Below are 23,540 nucleotides of genomic sequence, written 5' to 3'. Positions count from 1 at the left end.
CTAGTCTCCTTCAATTGGGGAAGATAAGGTAAAATTAATAGATTGCTCCCTTTAATTAATAATCAAACTTATAATCCTGTAATTATTAAGTTAACAACCTAATAGAGAGTTATACCATGGATTAGGAACCGGCGTTCAAAATACATAATTTACATATTGAATCACAATTTACATATTGAGTGTTCACAATTTACTTTTTACAAAATTGTGAACATTTAATATATAAATTATGTATTTTAAATCTGGATTCACAGAATAATTTGCCTAATCTAACTAACTTGGTTGGGTTACTTTCTTTCAGTATGTAGTGATGGCAATCATGGCATTTGCTCAACCAATCACGTGGCAATTGTTAATATGGAAAACGAAAACTTTTTAGGTAGGTTATTTGACTAAGAGTGAGTCATAATTGACTAATTACTTGATTAATTAATTAAGTACACGTAATTGGCTAAGATAAATTAGACTACCTTCCCAACATAGTTTAAAATAATGTAGTAGATTGGTTTAGGAGCATGATAAAAAGATGAATGTTGCATTCCAATTTAGGGATGAGAACAGTGTCGCGGGAAGTATACTCCTCGTTCTGTTTATGTTCTTGTTAGAATTTTTTTTTTTTTTTCTCATTCTATTTTTATGAAAAACTTTTAGGAATGAAAAATATTTGTCCATGATCAATAAAAAGATAAACATGTCAAAAAATGATTAATAGAGAGTAGTAATTGTACAAGTCTCTAGCATAATATTTTATTTATTTGGTGTGTATTTAATTAGTCGTTATGAAAAGTTTTGTAATGTAGAAAATATGTTGTATTTATTACTATACGTAAAAATGAATTATGTCTTCTTCTCCAAAATACTGTCTACTGAACTATATATTGAGCTAAGTTCGTGTGGACAAAAATGAATGGTGGCAGGATGCTTTTTCTATATCTGTAGAATTTTCCTTAATTACTACGTGAATTATTTTTTAAACTCATAATAAGTTGAGCACATCATGAGCAATACTCACAGAAGACAAATATTAGTAAATAATTTTAAGATGATAAAATAACATTACTTTAAAAAATTGAGGATTATATGAGAATCATATTTTAGGTAAGAACGTGAGAATTATATAAGTACATACAATCTATTTTAGGGTGTTCACCATCATCTATACATGCCGGTCTGGGAGTAGATTGTGTGCACTTTTGCAGTAGGTCGCAGTTTCTCACCTAAGTCTCTTTCTATATATATATATATATATATATATATATATATATATATATATATATAGTAAAAGACATTTTTGGTCCTAGACTTATAGTGGCTTGGACAATTTTAGTCCTTTATAAAAAAATTTGCCATTTTATGGACAGAGTTATTGTGGCGAGGACATTTTTAGTCCTCCGTCTATATTTTTGTTAGATAACCGCCTGAGAGAGGGGTAATTACATCAATTTAGGCTATCTCCTTCTATCTATTATATCTGTGTGTTTTGTTTTCTTCTCGGTCATAATTCGAAGGAGTCGGAGAGTCTAAGTTGCAGTAAAGGCATGGTTGTGGGCAGAGCATTTCGTAGTGCAAAACTACAAATAAATGAGGGTCAGAGTAAAGGCATGGTTGTGGGACCAAAATCGTCCATCTCACAATAAAGAGATAGCCTAAATTGACGTAATTGCCCCTCTCTCATACGGTTATCTAACAGAAATATAGACGGAGGACCAAAAATGTTCTCGCCACAATAACTCTGTCCATAAAATGGCAAATTTTTTTTATAAAGGACTAAAATTGTCCAAGCCACTATAAGTCTAGGACCAAAAATGTCTTTTACTCTATATATATATATATATATATATATATATATATATATATATATATATATATATATATATATATATATATATATAGGGGGAGAGAGAGAATCATAGGAGAGCAGTGTCTCGTGTAAAAAATGTAAATTAAACTTATCCATTTATATGACGAAAATTAAAGTGAGAAAAATGAAAAAAAAAAAAAAAAAAAAAAAAAGACAGGTAGTGAGTTTCATAAATACTTGGTACTATTTTACAAATATTTTTTTGCTTAATTATTAGTCATTAATTAACCCAAATAGATATATGGGATTAATATTTTTTTTTTCTCAATTTTATAAATATTACAGAGTTAATAGTTTGTACTAATTATAAGGTTAAAGTGTCATTCTGTACCATGAACTATAACAAATTCTTCATCTCGCACCCTAGCCTTTCATAAGTGATATTTTTATCCACGAACTATTAAATTTTTATTCACCTAAATTTTTTTTACAAGTTTCCAGGTTAATATGATGACATGGCACAAGTTATTAGTTGATGTAGACCTTTTTTTTTTTTTAAGTCAATGACCAAATTTTTAAGTCAACCCCCAACCATCAATCTTGATATGCTTTCTTCTCTTCTACATTTCTGAGAATTTTTAAACACAGTTGTCGGTTAAAAATAATCCAAGCTACGACAGGTTCCGGCCAAAAGCCGCATGCAATCTTGAGATGTTATACGCTACAAGGCCACATCACCCCATCCGTCCACCTCACTTGCCGGCTAGCAGAGAAAGGCTTCGCCATCACTTTCCTCAACACCGATTCTGTACACTACCACCTCACCAAGAGCAATCGCCGGAACGACGCCATGTTCTCCGGCATTCGCAAGCCCGATCTCGATATTCGCTACGTCACAATCTCCGACGGCCTCCCGCCGGAGTGGGATAGGGGAGTGAACCACAACCAGTTCATGGCCGCGCTCCTGGATGTCTATTAACTGGATCGAGATCTTTTTTATTTTTTATTTTTTTAATGAAAATTTCCTACGAAAGTCACGAATAAGTAGACAGGCCAGGACTTAGGCTATTGTGGAACACTGTCAGTCATTCCTTGACTCCAAGATCACTGCTAAGGTTAATGTAAGATTATCGCTAAATGCGTACATACGTTTGTGTTTTTGTGTCTGTTAGAAACTAGCTAGCTAATACCTCTTTCTTAAAAGGTTTTTATACCATTTTCTTGATTTATGTGTTAATTAAAATCAAGAAAATTTTATCTTATAAATTCTGAACTGTTGTGTGTGTGTGTGTGTGTTATATTAGCAAATTGCAAGAATTCTTGGGTGGCACCTTCACCCTGATCTACAAGAGACGAAATTTCGCACCATTAAGACCCAAACTCCGGCCTGAATATTCATATATAGTTGTGAGTTCTGATAGATTTTTGTGATTTTATCTAATTTGGTGTGGTGTTTAATCAGATGGTCCGCAATGGCGAGCACAAATGCTCGCACAAGATGACTCCCGTCGAGGAGGAGGAGAAGACGATCCCAAAGGATGGTTGCATCAGTGTCAGCATGAGCGTGAAGAAGCCAACATCCTTCAAGATTGAATCTCCCCAGAATTGGAAGCTCTTTCCGATTCAAAAGAAAGTGAGTTTTAATTTGCTTACCATTTACACATCTCTCAACTTACTTCTTCTATCGAGATTAAGGTGCAACCCCTTTAGCCATGCATGCATTTATGCATGCCCCTCCAAATGTGCATACCCGCCAGCCTGATGTATATGTACCCAGGCCATGGTTGACAAGATAGTTGATCTGCCGAATAATGATGAGGGAGATGTGTGTAAAAGTAGCGTTGATCAAGCAGAAGGAAGCCACAGAAGAGCGTGGCGGTGACCAATGCTAGCCACGAGGTGCGGACTGCTCTTGCAGGGATTACTAGCTGGTTTGATTCAGATTTGTCGCGCTGATGCCCATGCTTCTGCTGCTCATTCTAAACTCAACGGCCACTTTGGTTGCATTGACGTGAATGAGGATGTGATCGAGTACGTGCAGATTTCATGCTGTGCAACACCGTCCAGGAGCTCGAACATGAACCAAATTCCGGATGGCCAATGGTCTGTTGATCCCGTTGGCCCCTCTTGCACCTGTAGTAACAGCAACGGGTGGTTGGCTGGAGAAGGTGTTAGAAGAAAAAAAAAATAAAAAGTCCATGTCAGCATAGATTACCTGCAACCTGTAAAAAAAGGTCTAGGTGAAAAATATTTAATGGTTCATGGATCTAAATATCACTTATGAAATATTAGGGTGCGGGATGAAGAATCCGTTATAATTCATGGTGCAGGATGACAGTTTAGCCATTATAAAATTAAATTCATATTTATTTATTAAAATATTTCAATCATTTATGAACTTTGATGAGATTATAAGATAATGAATGTTTGGTAAATAGCTGTTAGGTGATTGAGTTAGTGAGTTTGACTAGTTGATATCATTGTAGAAAAATATTTGGTAAATTAGCTATTAGCTGATAACTGATTACATGCAAAATGACTTTATCAAAAATCTGATAAAAAAAAAAAAAAAAAAAAACTACTTTGAGGAGCTTGATCAGCTTTTTGATTTTTAGCATTTGGAGCAATAAATTATTACAAAAAACTAATTAATCAAACACTCAATAGTGATCAAATAAGTCAAAATTAGTTCATAAGTTAACTATATCACCAAACATGTCAAATATATTTGTTTAAAGGAGACACAAGTATACAAGTGTTAGGTCGTCTCCAATGAAGACGGTAAACACCAAAATGGCGTAAGATTTAGCGCAGAATCGTCTCCAAAGAAGGCGCCAAATCTTACGCAATTTTGGCGTTTGACTACAGTATGGATGGCGCTGCACTGTAGATGAACGCCATTTTGGTGTAAGGATTTTTATTCCTTTTTTTGCCCTTGATTTTTTTTATCAATTCCTTTTGTATCTTTATTTTATTTTTATGTATTTACCTATATTGTTAAATACTTTAACATAAAATTTGAATAATTAAAAATAAATTATACCATTTGAAAGATTTTTTTTAAGACGATTAAAACAAGACTAATATTATATATAGATTAATTAAAAACTAAAGTACATAAAATATAATTTTCACTTTGTAAAAGACAAAGAAGCTCATTATGCACATCGTAATGCATTGATTGAGCATCTGTGAGAACGATATGTCCCGTCCTGTCCCCAATTTTTTAAATATAATAATAATAATAATAATAATAATAATAATAATAATAATAATAATAATAATAATAATAATAATAATAATAATATTATTATTATTATTATTATTATTATTATTATTATTATTATTATTATTATTATTATTATTATTATTACTATTATTATTATTATTAGAGTTAATAACTAAAATGATCCATCGACTATGATGTAATTACCAATTTGGTCATCGACTATCATTCTTATCCAATTAAGTCCTCAACAATGCAATTTTTACCTAATTTAGTCATCTGTTAATTTGACTGTTTGTTGACTGTAAAAAATGGGGATAAAATTGTAATTCTACAAGATTTCTCCTTCCTCATCATTTAGCACCGATCGGCTTCCGAGTTCCGAGCATCAAGAATCTAACAAACATTTATTTTTGTTATTTATGGTGCTTTACGTGTTTGTCTACACCAACAGCCTCTCCGACCAACTTCTAGGACATTAATCGTTATTCTTCGAATCCAGTACATTTTTCATCCCCAGCGGGAACGGGGATCAGGGTGGGGTTTTGGGGATGAGGACGGGGGTATACTCCCCGCCTCGTTGACATCGCTACTAGCAATCATTCGAATCGCCCCCAATGGACACATGCAATACTTGTGCATGCAGCACGTACACCAAAGCTTTTTTTTTTTTTTTTACATATTTCAAAACATGAGGAAAAAACTAGGGAGTATGAGTTATTTATGTTCTTTTCTTTATGCTCTCTCATATCTTATTCACATAGAAAATCTCAGACAAAAAATTCAAGAAAAAGCTCATTTTTTACCAATGATGTTGACCTAGAGTTTTCTTTTATAAAAATACTTCTTAAATGAAGCGCATTGCGAAAATAAATAAATGTTCAATATTAAAAAGAGAGTTAATTTCAGTAAAGATCCTCCGACTATTGTGATTTTTCACTTTTGGTCCTCGTCTTTTAATTTAGACGAATTAAACCCAGAGTCCTTCCACCATTAGTCTTTCTGTGAACCTAGCATTAATTAGACGTTTAGATCATGGATAAAATAGTCATTTCATGTTCTTGAATATGTTTTTATAGCGGCGGTGGTTTTGCGCGATCCGAACCCGGCATCAACCTTCACCTTCCTTTTTCCGGTCTCCCCGTCTGGAAATCAAGGTTGAGATGCTTGAAGTTGCGCACAAGCTTCCCTCTCAGCCCTTCAACCTCAATTTCCTTCGCCTTCACCTTAATCATGAGATTCAAACACACCAGCTACACATGAGATTCAAATGTCATTTATGTGTTGCAGTTCAATCTTTGAATACAAGAACAATAAACTCAAGTGAAACATAACAAAAAGCATAGATAACATCACTTCTCCTATTTAACAATGCCATGACCCCTTGTACTCTACTCATACTGCCACCTACACCTGCGTAGAAAGATTTTGGCAAATAACATTTTCCTAAGTTTAGCTATGGTCGAGTTAAATAAAAACGAGAGACAGATATAATGATATGACACAACGTAACACAACTCAGATCATTACTTTGATCTTGAGTTTGGACTCAGATTTTTTTTTTTTTTTAATACAGAGGAAGGGCCGAGCCCCGGGAGCAAAACCAAGATTAGATCAGAGGAGCCCCTCTCCAGAGGCGCGCGGCACCATAAGTGGAACACCCCCAAAACTTAACAACGAAAAGGAGCTTAACTTGGGAAATAAAGATAACGACTATCCATTAACATCAAGAATTCCAGCGGAAGCTAACAAAGTCAAGGGGTGCTATGCCACATTTAGATCTTCTATCTAGATGCACAGGCTTAACAAACAACTACTAACTGCAAGTCAAAGAACAAGGACACACGGGCTAAAACATCTAAACTAGAGTAAAGATAAATCTAGTCTAAACCGGCTCCACTACGCGCTCTCGGGCTGACTAGCACCTGAAAACATTAAGGTATTACAACTGTTAGCGAAAATTGCTAAGTAACTCACTCCAACGCGTTGAGTACAATATAGGTATTTTATAAGAAAATCATTTGAGACTTGGGAATACATAAGTATAGCCTTAGCAACACTAGCTTTAAAACAAGAGATAGACATATCATTAGACTCATCAAGAGATTCGCTCAATAGTATTGACTGACAAACGGTTAAGCAATAGAATCAATACAAGAAGACAATGATACGGATTCAACGATAAAACGGTAAGGTAATCAAACATCAATCAATAGATCACATGAAGATATGCTCATAAGCAAAGAGTTACAAGAATCATAATCAATCCATTCCCGACAAGGTTTCAAATCCACAAATGACATAGCCAAACCAAGTCATTCACCATAGAGTCATCACAATGACTCAAATCATAGTGGATCAGTGTGGATGGCTCCAAATCGTCAATCACATACCACGGAGTCATCGCAACGACTCGGACCGCAGTCCAATGGAAACAGATCTAGCAATTTTAAGTGTATACACCCCCTATTGGGATTCCAAGCCCAACGGGTTAGCTACCTTCTCTAGCAACTGTAATAAGTTTCCCAAGTTGCCCATAAATTAATAATCCAAACGGCAATCCGGAGCTTTAAACTCACTACCGGATCAGTTCACAATGGTTGATCGAGGTTTTACATGCCACCGACCTGTCAAGGGCTTCCTACACCAACAAGACCCATTGCAAATAGAGCCAGAGGCTCGCCACACATATCAGTAACACATAAGTCCCCACATTATCCACTGTTCCACCATATCAAATCTACCATCTCAATAAGAGTCAATGCATAAGGAATCTAAAGATACAACGAAGCATAGGTTCCACATGAAGTGTGTACAACAACGGATAAGCTCAACAGTAGCTTAATCGAGGAATAATCACGATAAGGTACACCAATTGTACAAGCTCATAATGATAGGTTCAATCGAAGGTGTTGGAAATAGGCAGACTGTTACTCTTCTCTAGACTATTACTCTTCTCTAGGCAGTTATAACCTTGAGAAGATGAATAGTTTTCTGCATTTATCATGCTTTTCTTTATGCCTTATTGCCTATATATATGGTTGTAACATGGAGAATCTAAATCAGACAATATATGAAATAAAGCTTCCATCTACTGTTTCTACATGGTATTAGAGCCACCTTTCTTTGGGGCCTGAAATCTTCTCCAGATAAACACAGATGAACTGTGTTCTTACACTGCTACTGCCCTTCTCTGATTTTTTCATCCTAGATAATTTCTTTTCACAAACTGGTGTGTCAAACCACCTAGAGAAGCGTCGACGACACTGACCAAACTTTTCCGGTCACCAACGGCTTCCACACGCGCCTCCACGTGCCACCTCACAGTCGTAGCTCCGGCGTCACGCGCCTCCACGCGCCGGCGCGTGGACCCCTTTTCCGGCCAAATTTTCCAGATCAGCTTGTTTCTGTTCTGAGACCCTACAATGTTTTTCTCATATTTTTCCGATGATTATGGCAGAACATAATATTCTGAACAGTGCATGGAAGGTTTCCAGTAGCAGTGTCTCTCATACTGCCCTTACATTAAAATCTGAATCAGTTTGGGTCTTGGATTCTGGAGCCACAGATCACATCTCTGGTAACCCTTCATTTTTCTCCCATATTAATTTCTCAAGCTCTCTTCCTGCTGTTACATTTGGTGATGGGTCAAAAGGAAAGGCTATAGGAATTGGAAAAGTTACTATTCATTCTATATCTTTATCTAATGTCCTTTACATTCCTGGTTGTCCCTTCAATTTGATCTCAATTAATCAACTTACTCGCTCTCTTAATTGTCTGGTTACCTTTTCCTTTGATTCTGTAATTATTCAGAACCGTCAAACAAAGGAGACAATTGGTGTAGGAAATGAATCACGAGGTCTCTACCACCTCTTATGTTCTACCAATACCAAAATAGCTTGCACTGCTACTGTTTCACCTCTCCTTAACCATTGTCGCTTAGGGCATCCTGATCTCAATAAATTAAAACGACTTGTTCCAAGTTTGTCAAGTTTGAAATCCATAGAGTGTGAGTCATGTCAACTTGGGAAACACTCAAGAACCTCATATCCTAGTAGGGTGAATAGGAGGGCTAATACCCCATTCTCTCTAGTTCACTCTGATGTTTGGGGACCATGTCGGGTTTCATCTACTTTGGGATTTTCATATTTTGTTGTCTTCATTGATGATTTCTCTCGGTGCACGTGAGTCTTTTTAATGAAGAATCGTTTTGAATTATTTGATGTATTTCAGAAATTCTACAATGAAATTCTGAATCAATTTGGGGTATATCTCAAAATCTTACGAAGTGATAATGCAAGAGAGTATTTTTCTGACTCTTTCACTTCTTTCTTTTCATCACATGGAATACTCCATGAATCTTCATGCGCTAGAACTCCTCAGCAAAATGGTGTTGCTGAACGGAAAATTCGGCATCTTGTTGAAACAGCCCGTACTTTGCTTATTCATAACAAGGTTCCTAAGAATTTTTGGGGGCATGCTATACTTCACTCTTGCTATATTATAAATCGAATGCCTTCTTCTGTATTGCAAGGAAAAATTCCTCTTCACATCTTACGCCCACAGGAACCTCTCCATAAGCTCCCATTACGGATCTTTGGGTGCACTTGTTTTGTTCATGACTCTTCTCCGGGACGTGACAAACTTGATGCTAAGGCAATAAAGTGTGTTTTCATTGGTTATTCTCGTCTCCAAAAGGGCTTTAGGTGTTACTGTCCTAAAACACATCGTTTCTATACTTCATGTGATGTTACATTCTTTGAAACAACACCTTTCTTCTCTTCCATCTCCATCGAGTCTGATTTCCTAGGGGAACCCATTGAGGTAACAGAAATTCTCCCTGTTCCTACTTTTTCAGAACCTGTATCTCACAATGTTCCTTAAAGAACTATACAAATTCCTGAAAGAACTACACCAAATCCAACCATTCAAGAAGAATGACATGTTTCACCATATATGTACACCTATCAACGACGCAACCGTCAAAAATCCCAAGAGGATGGATGTCCAATTGATTCATGTCCTACATCTTTGCCTCCCATTAACATAGCCCAAACCACAACAGAAAAAGACTCTCCCATTGCCAGTCGAATAGGTAAAAGGTCCACTCGAAATCCTTATCCTATCTATAATTTTCTCACACAAAAGCGACTGTCTCCATCATATTGTGCTTTCATTACTAGTTTGTCTACTGTTTCTGTTCCAAAGAATGTCAAGGAGGCATTAACTCACCCAGGATGGAAGCAAGCAATGATTGATGAAATGGAGGCACTTGATTCTTCTGGAACTTGGGAGTTAGTTTCTTTACCTCCAGGAAAAACTGTGGTTGGTTGTAGATGGGTGTATAGTGTGAAGGTTGGTCCAGATGGACAAGTTGATAGACTTAAAGCTAGACTTGTTGCTAAAGGATATACACAGGAATTTGGCATTGACTACACAGACACTTTTTCACCTGTAGCCAAAATCACCTCTATTCGCCTCTTCCTCTCAATGGCAGCCAATCTTCACTGGCCGTTATATCAGTTGGATATCAAAAATGCTTTCTTACACGGTGACTTGAAGGAGGAAGTATATATGGAGCAGCCCCCTGGCTTTGTGGCTAGGACAGGAACAAGTCTTGTTTGTCGTCTTAAACGGTCTCTCTATGGGTTAAAGCAATCTCCACGTGCTTGGTTTGGGAGATTCAGTGATGTGGTCCAACAATTTAGCATGATCCAAAGCAAGGCCGACCATTCTGTCTTCTATAAACATGTTCTTGGAAAAAGCATATATCTTGTGGTTTATGTTGACGACATCGTCATCACAGGAGATGATACAGAAGGAATAGAACAGCTCAAGAAATACTTGTGTCAACATTTTGAGACAAAAGACCTTGGGAAATTAAAATATTTTCTTGGTATTGAAGTTGCTCAATCTAGAAAAGGTATCTATGTGTCCCAACGGAAATATGTTTTAGACATTCTTGAAGAAACAAGTATGACAAACTGCAAACCAATCGATACACCCATGGATCCAAATGTCAAGCTTCTTCCAAGACAGGGGGAGCCTCTATGCAATCCAAGCAGATACCGGAGATTAGTTGGCAAACTACTATACTTGACGATCACCCGTCCAGATATCTCATTTGCTGTAAGTGTAGTTAGCCAATTTCTACAAGAGCCATGTCAAAGTCATTGGGATGCAGCCACTAGAATCTTAAGATATTTGAAAAGATCTCCAGGTACAGGATTACTATATAAAGATCATGGACATACAGAAGTTGTTGGATATACAGATGCAGATTGGGCTGGATGCCCCTTGGGATAGAAGATCAACATCAGGATATTGTATTCTTTTCTGTGGTAATCTTGTTTCTTGGAAAAGCAAGAAACAAAATGTTGTTGCCCGCTCAAGCGTAGAAGCAGAATATCGAGCAATGGCACTTGGAATATGTGAGCTAATTTGGATTAAACAGCTTCTCACAGAACTCAATTTCTATAAACTCGGTCCTATGAAATTGATTTGTGATAATCAAGCAGCTTTGCATATTGCCCCCAATCCTGTCTATCATGAAAGAACCAAACACATTGAGGTTGATTGTCACTTCATACGAGAAAAGGTTGCATCTGGAGACATCATTACCACATTTGTTGGGTCAAATGACCAACTTGCTGATGTTCTCACTAAACCTCTTCGTGGACCTAGGATTGAATACATTTGTAACAAGCTTGGAGCATTTGATTTATATGCTCCAGCTTGAGGGGGAGTGTTGGAAATAGGCAGACTGTTACTCTTCTCTAGACTATTACTCTTCTCTAGGTAGTTATAACCTTGAGAAGATGAATAGTTTTCTGCATTTATCATGCTTTTCTTTAGGCCTTATTGCCTATATATATGGTTGTAACATGGAGAATCTAAATCAGACAATATATGAAATAAAGTTTCCATCTACTGTTTCTACAGAAGGAATTCAAGAAAGAACACGAAGAAAACATTTCAAGGTATTGCCAAAATAACGAATGATTTCCACATCAAGAGATCACCACGATTGGTAAACACAAGTTACCAATCCTCATCAAGAATAAGTAAGATTATTACGAGGAAAGCACATAGTAGTACCAATGAATAATGTAGCTAGCATGCAATTCAACAAGATAATCATAAAGGCTCATACGAACGTCATAAACTTCACTTCAACCCAACAAATCACAAAGTTGGATCATAAACATGATTCAAGACTCATAAGTCCTACCAATGGTACTTAAGACATCGTTCTAGACTTACGAAACATCAACGAAGACACACAAGTGCACAATGGATCAACAAAACAAGAGGTCAAGAAATCAATACACTGTACCAGTGGGCGGTACAGTGGGTGGTGAACTACCCATCAAGGTCCCACTGAACACCCGTACCAGTGGGTGGTGAACCACCCGCCAGGGCCCCACTGGTACCGAACTTGAGAAGAAAATCCCTTCGCGGAAAAATGCAAGAATGCTCAAGTTCAAGTCTAAAACACCTCAAAACTCATACCCATCAACAAAGAACTTGAACACATAGAATAGCTCAAAGAATAGCATCAAAAGACCCTAAATACAAGCTCTAATATGGTATAAACACAACAATATGCTCAAAATCACTCAATAGCATCAAGAATGTCAAGAAATCATAATAGCAAGTATAAAATAGATTTTGTAGGACATGGGTTACCTCTTTAGCTTAGCAAACACCTTCAAGAAACACCACAAGCTTCTCTATATCAACCTAACAACTCACCCACCTCTTGATCTTCTACAAACTCCCAAAACCCAACAAGATAGAGAAAGAGGAAGGAAATCTTGAGTAGCAAAGGTGTAGGAGGATAGATCTTACCACTTCTAGTCTTGGAGTGTTAAAAAGTTGAAGTCTTGACTTGGATTTCTTGAAGAAATGTGAAGATGAACTCCTAGGTTTCATGAAGAGAAGGATGAGTGGAGAGCAAGAGAGAAAGGGATGTAGGAGAAATTCTGAAATGTCTTGGAGTATCTTGGCTAGGGTAGGGTTTTAAGGTTAAAAATTTGTGAAAAGACCAAAAGGGCCCCTTCTTTCCACATAAAGGTTAGGAGGGAATTAAAGTCTAGAGTACAAGGAATAAAGCACAAGGTCTACCCATTGATCAAATTAAAAGGGTAAGGGATTTGGTCAAACTAGGTCCCTTAACTAAACTCAATGGGAATTAAGAAGGAATTGTAAGGTAAAATAGGAATTAATTAACAAATTAGTTCAGGTTTAAGGAGTGAATTTCCGGGGTGTCACAATGAGAGATCCAAACTAGCCCCCTCTCTAGAGGCGTTTGAACCCATTGGTTTTTTTTCCGGCGTTTGGACTTCGATTTTAGGACCTAATTGGGCAAAGAGAACATGAACCAAACCATAGCTACAAAATCCGACTTTACCTTGCAAAAAGACTCCCAACATATGAAATGACTCTTTTATCCCTTATCTAAACGTCTAACTAACACTAGGTTCACGGAAGGACTAATGGTGAAACAATTCTGATAGTCAAGGGTTTAATTCGTCCAAATTTAAACGAGGACCAAATGTGAAAAATCACAACAGTCGGAAGACCTTTGCTGGAATTAACTCTAAAAATTGTATGATTACATTATCAAAATAAATAAATAAATAAAAAAGCATTATATTTTCACGTACAATTAGTAATTAAATTGTTAATTTGTTTAGAATTTTATATTTATTTGTCATATTTTATTCTAATAAAATATCCGTATAATAATATATTAAGTAATTGAAATTTCCATCAATCATATTCAACATTCAAAAATTCAAACTATTAAATACAGAGTATATAATTATATGTAGTTGAATAATAGAATAGTTCATTTTGTTGAAACTCAAAGAAATAAAAGAAAGAATAATATTAAATTTGTTTCGAACCATCACAAAGTTTGAGCTAAAAGTTTTATATATACCAATACTAAAATTATGCAGTTAAAAGTATAATTAGAAATTGTAAGTTTCAACAAAACTCATAGAAATGTTAAAAAAAATAATAAAATAAAAAAATCTTAGGATTGAAATTGTGTAAGCAAAACTAAGAACAAAATGGTAAATTAGAAAGTATTTGTAAATATACAAGAAAGAAAGTTCAATGTATAAGTTTTCACTGTAACTAATTACATTAACATAGTTTTAATTCAAATTAATTATAACTTAATTAAAATTAATGGTGTTAATGAAAATTTTAAAAGATGAGTATTAACATTATAAATTATGTGTATTAGTATAAGAAAGATAATATAAGGTACAAGTCATTAATGTAATTTATTATATTAACACAATTTGTATTTTTGTTATAACCTTAATATTATTGATTTTTATTATATTTAGTTGATTTTTAAATTCATTTTTATAGGTTTTCATATATTATTACATGCCCAAAGTAGTTATTGGGTGAATGAAAAATTAGTTTTCAAATTATACTTTTGTGGTTGGGAATTTGAATGGAAAGAAGACTTTTTTACCCCTAAAGAATATGTGGTTATGGACTAGTATTTAAATTTATATTTTTCTTTGAAAAGTATAAAATATTAAGTATAAAGACTCACTTTTACACGTGTACATCGAAAGTAGATTAGGGCATCCCCATTAGAAGGGTCTTCACCAAATTTTAGGACAACAAAATTTCATGGAAGGGATTTTCACAAATGGAAAATGAAGACTTTGGCCAAACTTTTCTCCTGCAATATGGAGACTTTTGTGGACTCAATAAGAGAGAAAAAGTTAAAGAGAAGGCTGGAAGCCAAACTTTTCTTCTTGACATTTTTCCGGCGTCAGATTTTTGTTTTTTTCATTTCTTTTTATTTTTTTCTTCTCTCTCCCCATCTCTCTCCTAGGTGGCACCTAAAATACCACACCAAAATCCTCACTATTGAGGATGTCCTTATGTAATACTATGTGCCTTACAAATCAGATCCATGCATTCATCGTTTGATTTGATTATTGATGAAGTAAAAATATTAGCATAGAATTTCTCTAATATTTATTTTCGTACTGCTAAATAATCTGTAAATCATGTTGCCCATTTTTTTTTGCTAAGGAGGCCAACTCTTTGAATTCCCAATTCCAAGGGTCCCCACATTCAGGTCCGACAGAGCATTTGAGAGGATGTAAATCATGTTGACTCAATGTCTCAACAGACAACGCTAAATGTCAGTGCACACAAAGGTTCTATCCACTTTGAACGTAATAATCTCACACTGTGATCGCCGAAGTTCGAATCTTGACCTCTTCTTTCAAATAATGTCTAGTGAACCATTGACCTAAGTGTCTGGGGGCAAATAATACACATTTATTATGTGAATAAACGAGGTTTTTAGAAAGTGCCAAAAATTTGTATCCTAGGGGTCAACCCCTAGTAATTGTCAATGCCAAGAAATGATTGTGATTCATGTGAACACATAATTTAGTAGCTAATAGGTGTCATACCCTTATATGATAGCTAATAGGTGTCATGCCCTTATATGATAATGCACGCACTAACCAAAGTCAGTTGGTACCATAAATCATATGCATGTTTCACTTATTTTAATTCAAAGCAAGAACTGCACAATATTGTCAGTTTATAAATAATAAACATTTAATTTAAATATAATCACCATCCTTTTAATTCACACCCATATATAATTTACAAACCAACATAATAAATGATGTGAGTCTCTCTCTCTATCTCTCTCTATATATAGGCATGTCAGATCATTAACCAATAAAATGATGAGCTTTAAAAAATGGTGAGAGTGGGGTATACATTACAGCTAGTGATGAAGATTTGAAGGTAAAGAATTAAGGTTGTGATAAATTCAAAATTCTTTACAAATTAAAAATAAAAATAAAATAAAACATTGAATATATATAGGTTTAAGTTCCAGTGCGGGTGAATGCTTCCTGTGCGATTGTACGGATGATTAATATGCATGAGTTTTGTACTTAATGTGCGTGAGTCATGTGCTTAATGTGCGTGAGGTTTGTGCTTAATGTACGTGAGTGTGTACTGCTTAATGTGCGTGAGTTTTGTACTTAAGGTGCATGAGTCTTGTCCCTAAGGTGCGTGAGTTGTGTGCTTAATGTGCGTGAGTGTGTACTTAATGTGAGTTGTTGTTGAAACTTTAAAGTGCATGAGTTTTGTGCTTAATGTGCGTGAGTTTTGTGTTTAAGGTGCGTAAGTCTTGTGCTTAAGGTGCGTGAGTTTTGTACTTAATGTGCCTGAGTGTGTACTTAATAGGAGTTGTTAAAACTTAAGGTGCATGTGTTTTTGTGCTTAATGTGCGTGAGTTTTGTGTTTAAGGTGCGTGAAGGTATGCTTAAGATGTGTGAGTTTTGTGATTAAGGTGCGTGAGTTTGTATTCTGAATGCATTTTGTTTGTATGTTAATGTGCGTCTGTTGTGTACTTAAAGTACGCCAGTGTAATGTTTAATGTGAGTCCACCCGCACAATCGCACGAAAAGCACCACCCGCACCTGACTCTTTCTCTCTCTCTCTCTATATATATATATATATATATATATATAACCTATAATTATTTTTGCTCATGTTATTTTACAACACCTTTTATCAGTTTATCATTAAAGTCATCGTTTATTATTTCATCCCTATCTCATCTGCATATAAATTATCTGAAAAAATAGATTAAATAAATATTATTCTATAAAATAGAATATACAGTTGTGGTACCCATAGACCATTAATTCTCCTCCCCAACCAAAAATAAAATAAACATATACATAAATCATAAATGTCTATTTAATCCTTTTACATATATCACTCACTAAACACTTAATTTCATCAACCACTTATTATAAACATAATCTTTCATTCTAATAACTTTCATGATCTGGTTATGTGTATCAAACACCCATTGACTTTAATATCACAATATGAATTATTTTATTCCTTACAATTGTACTGATATATTATTCCAGAATTAAATAAATGATGAACAGTCAAACTGTTATATTATTGTCCTTTCCAAAAATGCATCATATATTCATATTTCAATATTTCTACAGTAGTGTACTTTTACAATGTTGCAGAAGGCGCTAGGCACTAGTAGGCTGCCCGGAGGACACCTAGCGCCTAGAGCACCTAGGCGCCTCCTAGGCGGTCGAGTAATTTGAGTATATCGTCTCTCCTTTTCTGACTCAGAACTGTTAATTGTTAGACTATTATAATCCTACAAATTAGTCAATTACATATGTTAGATGATTAGTTGAGTACATGGTTGGATGAACATAGAAGAGGAGCAACCAAACAGACAAAAAATATCACTCAGCCGAATTGGGCAAATTATTGTATGGACCATGGTCCACACAGTGTTATGTGGACCATAACAAAAAGTACATTTTTAATATATTGATTATACATTATTTTTATACTGAATGTATATTATATAATATAATGTACACTCAAATTACTCAATAGAAAAATAATGTACATTTCCTGAATACAATGTACATTATTTTTGTGCTGAATGTACATTATTTTTTTACTGAATGTATATTATTTACCTTATCAAAATATGGTCCACACAATAATGATTGGCCGAATTGGGTGTCAACTCAACCTAGTTAGGCGCCAAGTAGGCAGAGTAAGGCGCCCAACCCGACGCCTAAGGCACCTAATCGGCCGGTCAAATAAAACCGCCTGAAATCGCCTTCGCCTAAGAGCGCCTAGGGTTTTATCGTCGCTTGAGTGGTTGGCTCAGACTGATTTTTACAACAATGATTTTATATATGTACAGTGAAGATAACGAAACAAACGTGCAGGAAAAAAAAAAATCAAATATTAGGGGCCTTTGGGGGGGAAAAGAAATCTTAATCTGCACACAAACCAGAAACCACTTGACATTTTCTTGGTCCGCTTTCATAAAATTGGATGCTATCAACTTGGTCTTTGTCTTCTTGGGCTCCATCGTGATTAATTTTTGTCTTTTATTAGCTCAGCTCTCTTTTCTTGCTTCTCCATTCAGCAGCCACAACCAGCTACCTGCACCTTTGTCGTCTTCTTCTTCTTCTTCTTCTTCCTGGTTTTTGTATCCAACTCTTCTTTTGCTTCTTTTATTGTGTGTGTGTGTGTGTTGGATATGCTCTCATTGCTCTGTATCTACCCAATAGGCTAATCATTTGGGTATTTTGTTGGTTGCCCAAAGTTGTGTTTCAGCTCAGGAAGCCAAAAGGCTGGATCTTTATTGCTTTTGGAGACTTTTCTCCCCTTTGAAGTGCACATTTCAAAGCAGTGTTCATTACGACTCCATTTATTTATTCAAAAAAAATCCAATCTTTGTTTACATTGAGGTTTGCCCAGTTTGTTCAAGAGCCAGAAGTCAAATGCTGTAAGTAGATTTAGCTTAATTGCAGGGTTGGGTTATAGATGTGTTGTTTCCCTATGTGTTTTGAGTGTTTTTTGAGGCTCCAGCATAGCAGAACTACTTCTCTTTTTTCCAATTATTGGGGTCTTGGCTCAAGAAGCAGTTGACCCATTTATATTCTTGCTCTGAATGACCATTTCAGCAGCAGTATTGTGAAATTTTAGGCTAAAAAGTGAGGTTTTGGTTGCTGGTTTTAGCTAAAAGAAGGTGGTCAATGGGAGGCAGGAGGAAGAGGCTACATGGTGTGGCACTGTGGCAGTGAGAATCAAGATTTCAATTGAAACCCATATAGAAGCATTTTAATTTGAGTACCTTTTTGCTCAGGTATATATATATGTGTGTGTGTGTGTGTGTGTGTGTGAGTTTCTTGCTTCTTTGAAGTTTGGATTATATGCTCTCCTCATTTTGGGCACTGATGCATTTGGATATTGTTATGAAAATTTGCATGATTATAGTAAGCTAAGCTTGATAATGGCAAGGGGAGAGGGATTTGCAGAAAACCTAAGGGAGAAGCTTGCTCTTGCAATCAGAAGTATTGAGTGGAGCTATGCAATCTTCTGGACCATTTCTTCAGCCCAACCAGGGTATGCAAACATTTACTCCCGCTTTTAACATTCTTTTCCTTTTCCGGGCGAATAAGTTCACAGTTTCCCTTTCCTAAATCCTGTAGCGTTATGGTCATGGCATAGGCCAATCTTTGTTCTTTTCTTGCATCTTGGGACCATTGGCATCCATAGATTTTGAGATGTTTGCAAGATATAGAGGAACCAAGAAGGAGAAGTTAATGTATTGTCCCCTACACTTTCCTAGAGTCTAAAGGCAACTTATGGGTTGGAGATTTTAAGATAAGAAAATGCTTCAGAGCTCCATAAAATCGGTGGAACCAGATGGGGCCTCCCTCATTGATTCCACCCACCACCATATATATGTTCAGCAACTTGGATGGGACCACAGAGTGGTAATGAACCCTAAATTTTTATGTGGTTGAGGGGCTTTCTGCGTAGTAACCATATGGATCTTTTAATTGTATTGGTTCGTTTGTTATGTTGTCTAATCGAATCATATTAATGCACATCATGATGTATGGCGGAGCTGTCTTTTATGCAATTATTATGCTTCGTGTTGATTGAATGCCTTCTATACAGTTAAAAAGTAGGTTTACCATGGTCTCTATTACAGAACATATTATAAAGAACTATACTATAATCAATTTAGCATCTGTGAACTTAAACTATGTTTAGGAGACTGAATATTTCGTCTTTAACTCGAAATGTGACCTCTGTGTGACTCTTGGAAGTGCTTTCTTTATCGTTTGTTTAATGGGAGCCTGCAGGGTTTCGTTATCCTTGTTTCTGATACAATGACTTTTTAAGTAAAAAATTTTAATAGCCAAAAGAAAAAGTGATGAAATTTTGGTAATGATATGGTGTAGGGTTTTGGAATGGGGTGACGGGTACTATAATGGAGATATAAAGACGAGGAAAACAGTGCAAGCTGCAGAAACTAGTACCGACCAGCTGGGCTTGCAGAGAACCGAACATTTGAGGGAGCTTTATGGGTCTCTCTTAGCGGGGGAAACGAACCTACATGCCAAGATACCATCTGCAGCTTTATCTCCCGAAGATCTCACCGATACAGAGTGGTATTTCTTGGTTTGCATGTCATTCGTGTTCAATATTGGCCAGGGGTAATTAACTCACTTTCATCTTTCGAGAGTATTAAAGCGAGGGTCCCAAGCACAGATGTTAACTCTCGTAAAAAATTATCAGGTTGCCAGGAAAGGCCTTAGCGAAGAACCAAACGGTTTGGCTATGCAACGCTCCCCAGGCAGATGGAAGAGTGTTTACTCGTACACTGCTTGCAAAGGCAAGTAAACGATTTATTAACAAACGCTGCTAATACTGACAATATCGGTTTATCCTTTGATACTGAATCTTCGTTTTCGTTTTCCCTTTGAAAATAATTGAATCTTCTTCGACTCCTCAGAGTGCATGTATTCAGGTATTTCTACTTCTTTTGCCCCGACAATTGTTTGCTATAGCTTGACTCTTTGTGCTCACCGTAAACTGCTAGAAATGGTAAATTGTTTTTTAAAACTTGCAGACTGTTGTATGTTTTCCACATTTGGGAGGCGTTATCGAGCTGGGAGTCACTGAACTTGTGAGCCAATTTTGGATCAGTTCTTCGTTTCTTGACTCCAATATTCCTCTCTTCATGATTATTTTCGAGTTGTTTTACTTTTGTACTTTTCGTGTTCAGGTTAAAGAGGATCGAGGCCTCGTTCAACACCTAAAAACCTCGTATCTCGACATTCCTTGTCCTATTGTTCCTGGAGTTCCTAATTATATCTCTACAGATGATGGAAATGACCGAGATATTGTCAATAGTAAGCCCAACCAGGACACTCTTGAGGCCAGCCCGAAAGAGGAGAACATTGATTCCCCCGACAATAGTTCGAATGGTTTGGAGGCAGATGAATTTAAGGTTAAAGGTGCAACAGCAGAAGCTTCACAGCCACCAAACTGTCAAATCGTGGAAGATGATATCAGCAATTGCATCCATAATTCCACGAATTCGAGTGACTGTATCTCCCAGAACTATGAAAACCCCGAAGAAAAGGTTTCTGATTTTTTAAATGACGAAGAGATGGTTGAGCATTCCCCGCCAGAAAACCAAGAATGCAACCAGGAAAGTTTGGTTCCGTTGGATAACCGTGGGCAAGGACACGATGTTCATTACCAAAGCATTCTTTCGAGTGTTCTGAAAAGCTCTCATCAGTTTATTTTAGGACCATATTTTAGGAATGGCAATAGAGAATCGAGTTTTGGTGGTTGGAAGAAGGAAATATCGACCAACATTCAGACGCTGAGGATCGAGACTTCACAAAGGTTACTAAAGAAGGTGCTCTCGGGAGTGGCAAGAATGGTATGCATCCCCGACACTAGGAAAGAGGGCGATGGGAAGAACGACCCTCGTAGACTAGAAGCGGATGAAAGTGATAGGAGCCGTGTGGTATCAGAGCGAAGACGTAGAGAAAAAATAAACGAAAGATTCATGATTCTTTCATCATTGATCCCCAGTAGTGGCAAGGTGAGTACACTCGTATTGTAAGAAACTATCTAGCTCGAGTGCACACATTGAAAACCAGTGTTGCAAAAATCGCGCCTAGGCGGTCCCCAGGTGCCTAGAGGGTGCCTAGCGATTTTTTCAACATTGTTGAAAACGCATATTTGTGTCTTTTTATACAGGCTGACAAAGTATCTATCCTCGACGAGACAATTGAATACCTCAAGGATCTCAAAACACGAGTCTGGGAGGCCGAGTCTCAGAAGGAAGGATTCGAGCTCAATGCAAGAATGGGGAGAAACTGTAAGGACTGTGACGATGCCGAGAGGACATCAGATAACTGTGGCACTAACATAATCGACAACAACAAGAAACCATCCTCTAAAAAGAGGAAGGCGAGCGAAACAGAAGGAGCCTCCAAGAGTATCGCGAAAAATGGCTCAGCTCGTGATGTAGCTGTTAGTGTTACTGATGAGGACGTTACGATCGAGATAGGGTGCCAGTGGAGTGAGGGCGTGTTGATTAAAATCATACAGGCATTGAACAATCTCCATCTGGATTGCGAAACAATCCAATCTTCCAATGGCGATGACGGGACTCTATCAGTGAGTGTTAAATGTAAGGTATGTCATGTCATTTCAAGCTGGAGAATTCGAGAATCGAAAACAGAAAACATGTTTACTAGCACAGTTAGTAAAACAAGTTTTCTAAACCAAAAAACCAGAGAACGAAAACTGAAAAATTAGAAAACGAAAAACAGAGAACAGTTTCCTGAAGTAAACAGGACGTCAGGACCTAGTTGTTCTTCATTTCAGCTCCCTAATGCAACACCACAAAGCGCTTAGAACTGTTCGTTTTCTCAGTACTTTTGCTTACTTAACAAATTCATGGCTTTCTTTAATGGCTGTGCCCTTAATTGCAGATGAAGGCGTCAAAATTAACGTCACCATCACCAGCCTTGATTAGACAAGCGCTTAAAAGAGTGATCTGAACATTGTTGAAGATAGCCTCAGCCACGCGAATCTTGTAAGTTTTTTACGAGTTTCAAATCTGTAGTTTGAGTTAGTGATAAACCTTTGCTTGCATTTCCACACCATTTGTATATGGAAACATGAAATACCAGTTGATGGAGTTGTTTACAGTAAAACATGTTGAAAATCCATCTTCCTCATATTTCTTGGTTTACAATTTACAAAGTTACAACAAGGCCTTATATATGAATGTATTTTAAGTCTTTTCACATGTTAACCGTTAATCTAAACAGCTAATTTTACTAAACATTTTCTTTCAAACCCTTGGACAAATTTGCTATCACCATGAATCGCTAATATAATCCGCTAACCACCGATTGTCAATAAAGTTGAGTCCCTTTCACTACCCCCAAAGTTTTAAGTGCATTGAACCTTAGGATAGATGTAAAGTTGAAAGAAAAGGTAGGCAGCTCTTCAAAGATTGTACAATTTTGTCGCAGGTGGTTGGTTAGGTGCAGCCCCCAGTGAAAGTACAGTGATTAAAAATCAAAGGAAATGGACAACATGCGATACAAACGTTTGTCTAGTCATGTCCAACATTTTCTTATTTTAGAAAGATAGGGCTGCTTGACATTTGACAATCAAATGATAAATCCGTTTCATTATTTTTTTTATTTTATTTTTTGTGAGGGGTTAGTTTTAATGTTTTCATATTGTCACGATTTTAATAATTTAATTTTAAGTAATTGCATACCCACACGACTAGAAGAGATTGATAATAATAATTTAAAGTAAATACGGCTCTTGTTAATTGAAAATTATAAGAGCATCTTCATTAATTTGATTTTTGCACAAAACTTTAGAAAGACATGTAGGAGAAAGAGAAAAATAGAAGAGAAAAAGAAAAGGAAAAAAAAAAAAAAAAACATCTAACTAAAAAAAAAAAAAAAAAAAAAAACCAAGACTATGTGGTCTAATGGTATCCGGGTTGGATTTTTATTTGAAAAATTGTGAGTTCGAGCCGCAGTGGAGGTCATTAATGGTTTTTTGTATTTCAGAAGGTCGACCACACGCGCT

The 23,540-nt window shown here is 36.3% G+C and overlaps 1 protein-coding gene across 7 annotated transcripts; it reads left to right on the top strand.

Annotated features, from left to right (window-relative positions):
• The first annotated feature begins 8,801 nt into the window (after positions 1–8,801).
• On the top strand, positions 8,802–22,680 carry LOC109166712 (transcription factor EGL1-like). Of its 7 annotated transcripts, none has more exons than XM_019315607.1 (10): positions 15,844–15,849; positions 18,722–18,750; positions 18,882–19,010; positions 19,859–20,113; positions 20,196–20,292; positions 20,413–20,427; positions 20,530–20,586; positions 20,686–21,516; positions 21,675–22,115; positions 22,415–22,680. In XM_019315607.1, the coding sequence occupies exons 3-10, from the start codon at positions 18,898–18,900 to the stop codon at positions 22,481–22,483; spliced, it is 1,878 nt and encodes a 625-aa protein (XP_019171152.1). In that variant the 5' UTR covers positions 15,844–15,849; positions 18,722–18,750; positions 18,882–18,897; the 3' UTR covers positions 22,484–22,680. The 7 variants fall into 7 exon arrangements, with proteins under 7 accessions (XP_019171155.1, XP_019171152.1, XP_019171153.1 ...); XM_019315608.1 differs by lacking the exon at positions 15,844–15,849 and adding an exon at positions 17,872–18,390 and having other exon boundaries at positions 18,624–18,750; positions 21,675–22,110; XM_019315604.1 differs by lacking the exon at positions 15,844–15,849 and adding an exon at positions 17,876–18,390 and having other exon boundaries at positions 18,624–18,750.
• Positions 22,681–23,540: the final 860 nt, after the last annotated feature.

The sequence above is a fragment of the Ipomoea nil genome, unplaced genomic scaffold, assembly GCF_001879475.1.
Source record: "Ipomoea nil cultivar Tokyo-kokei standard unplaced genomic scaffold, Asagao_1.1 scaffold3104, whole genome shotgun sequence".
In the NCBI taxonomy this organism is placed as follows: domain Eukaryota; kingdom Viridiplantae; phylum Streptophyta; class Magnoliopsida; order Solanales; family Convolvulaceae; genus Ipomoea; species Ipomoea nil.
Note: the sequence above shows the minus strand (reverse complement) of the source record. Positions and strands in the feature narration are given on the sequence as shown.

Bases quoted from the DNA above. Each gene is read 5' to 3' on its own strand.
- LOC109166712 (XM_019315607.1), top strand. From the start codon at position 18,898: ATGGCAAGGGGAGAGGGATTTGCAGAAAACCTAAGGGAGAAGCTTGCT. The intron at 19,011-19,858 runs GTATGCAAACAT...GATATGGTGTAG, and splicing joins ATTTCTTCAGCCCAACCAGG to GGTTTTGGAATGGGGTGACG. The intron at 20,587-20,685 runs GTGAGCCAATTT...TTTCGTGTTCAG, and splicing joins AGCTGGGAGTCACTGAACTT to GTTAAAGAGGATCGAGGCCT.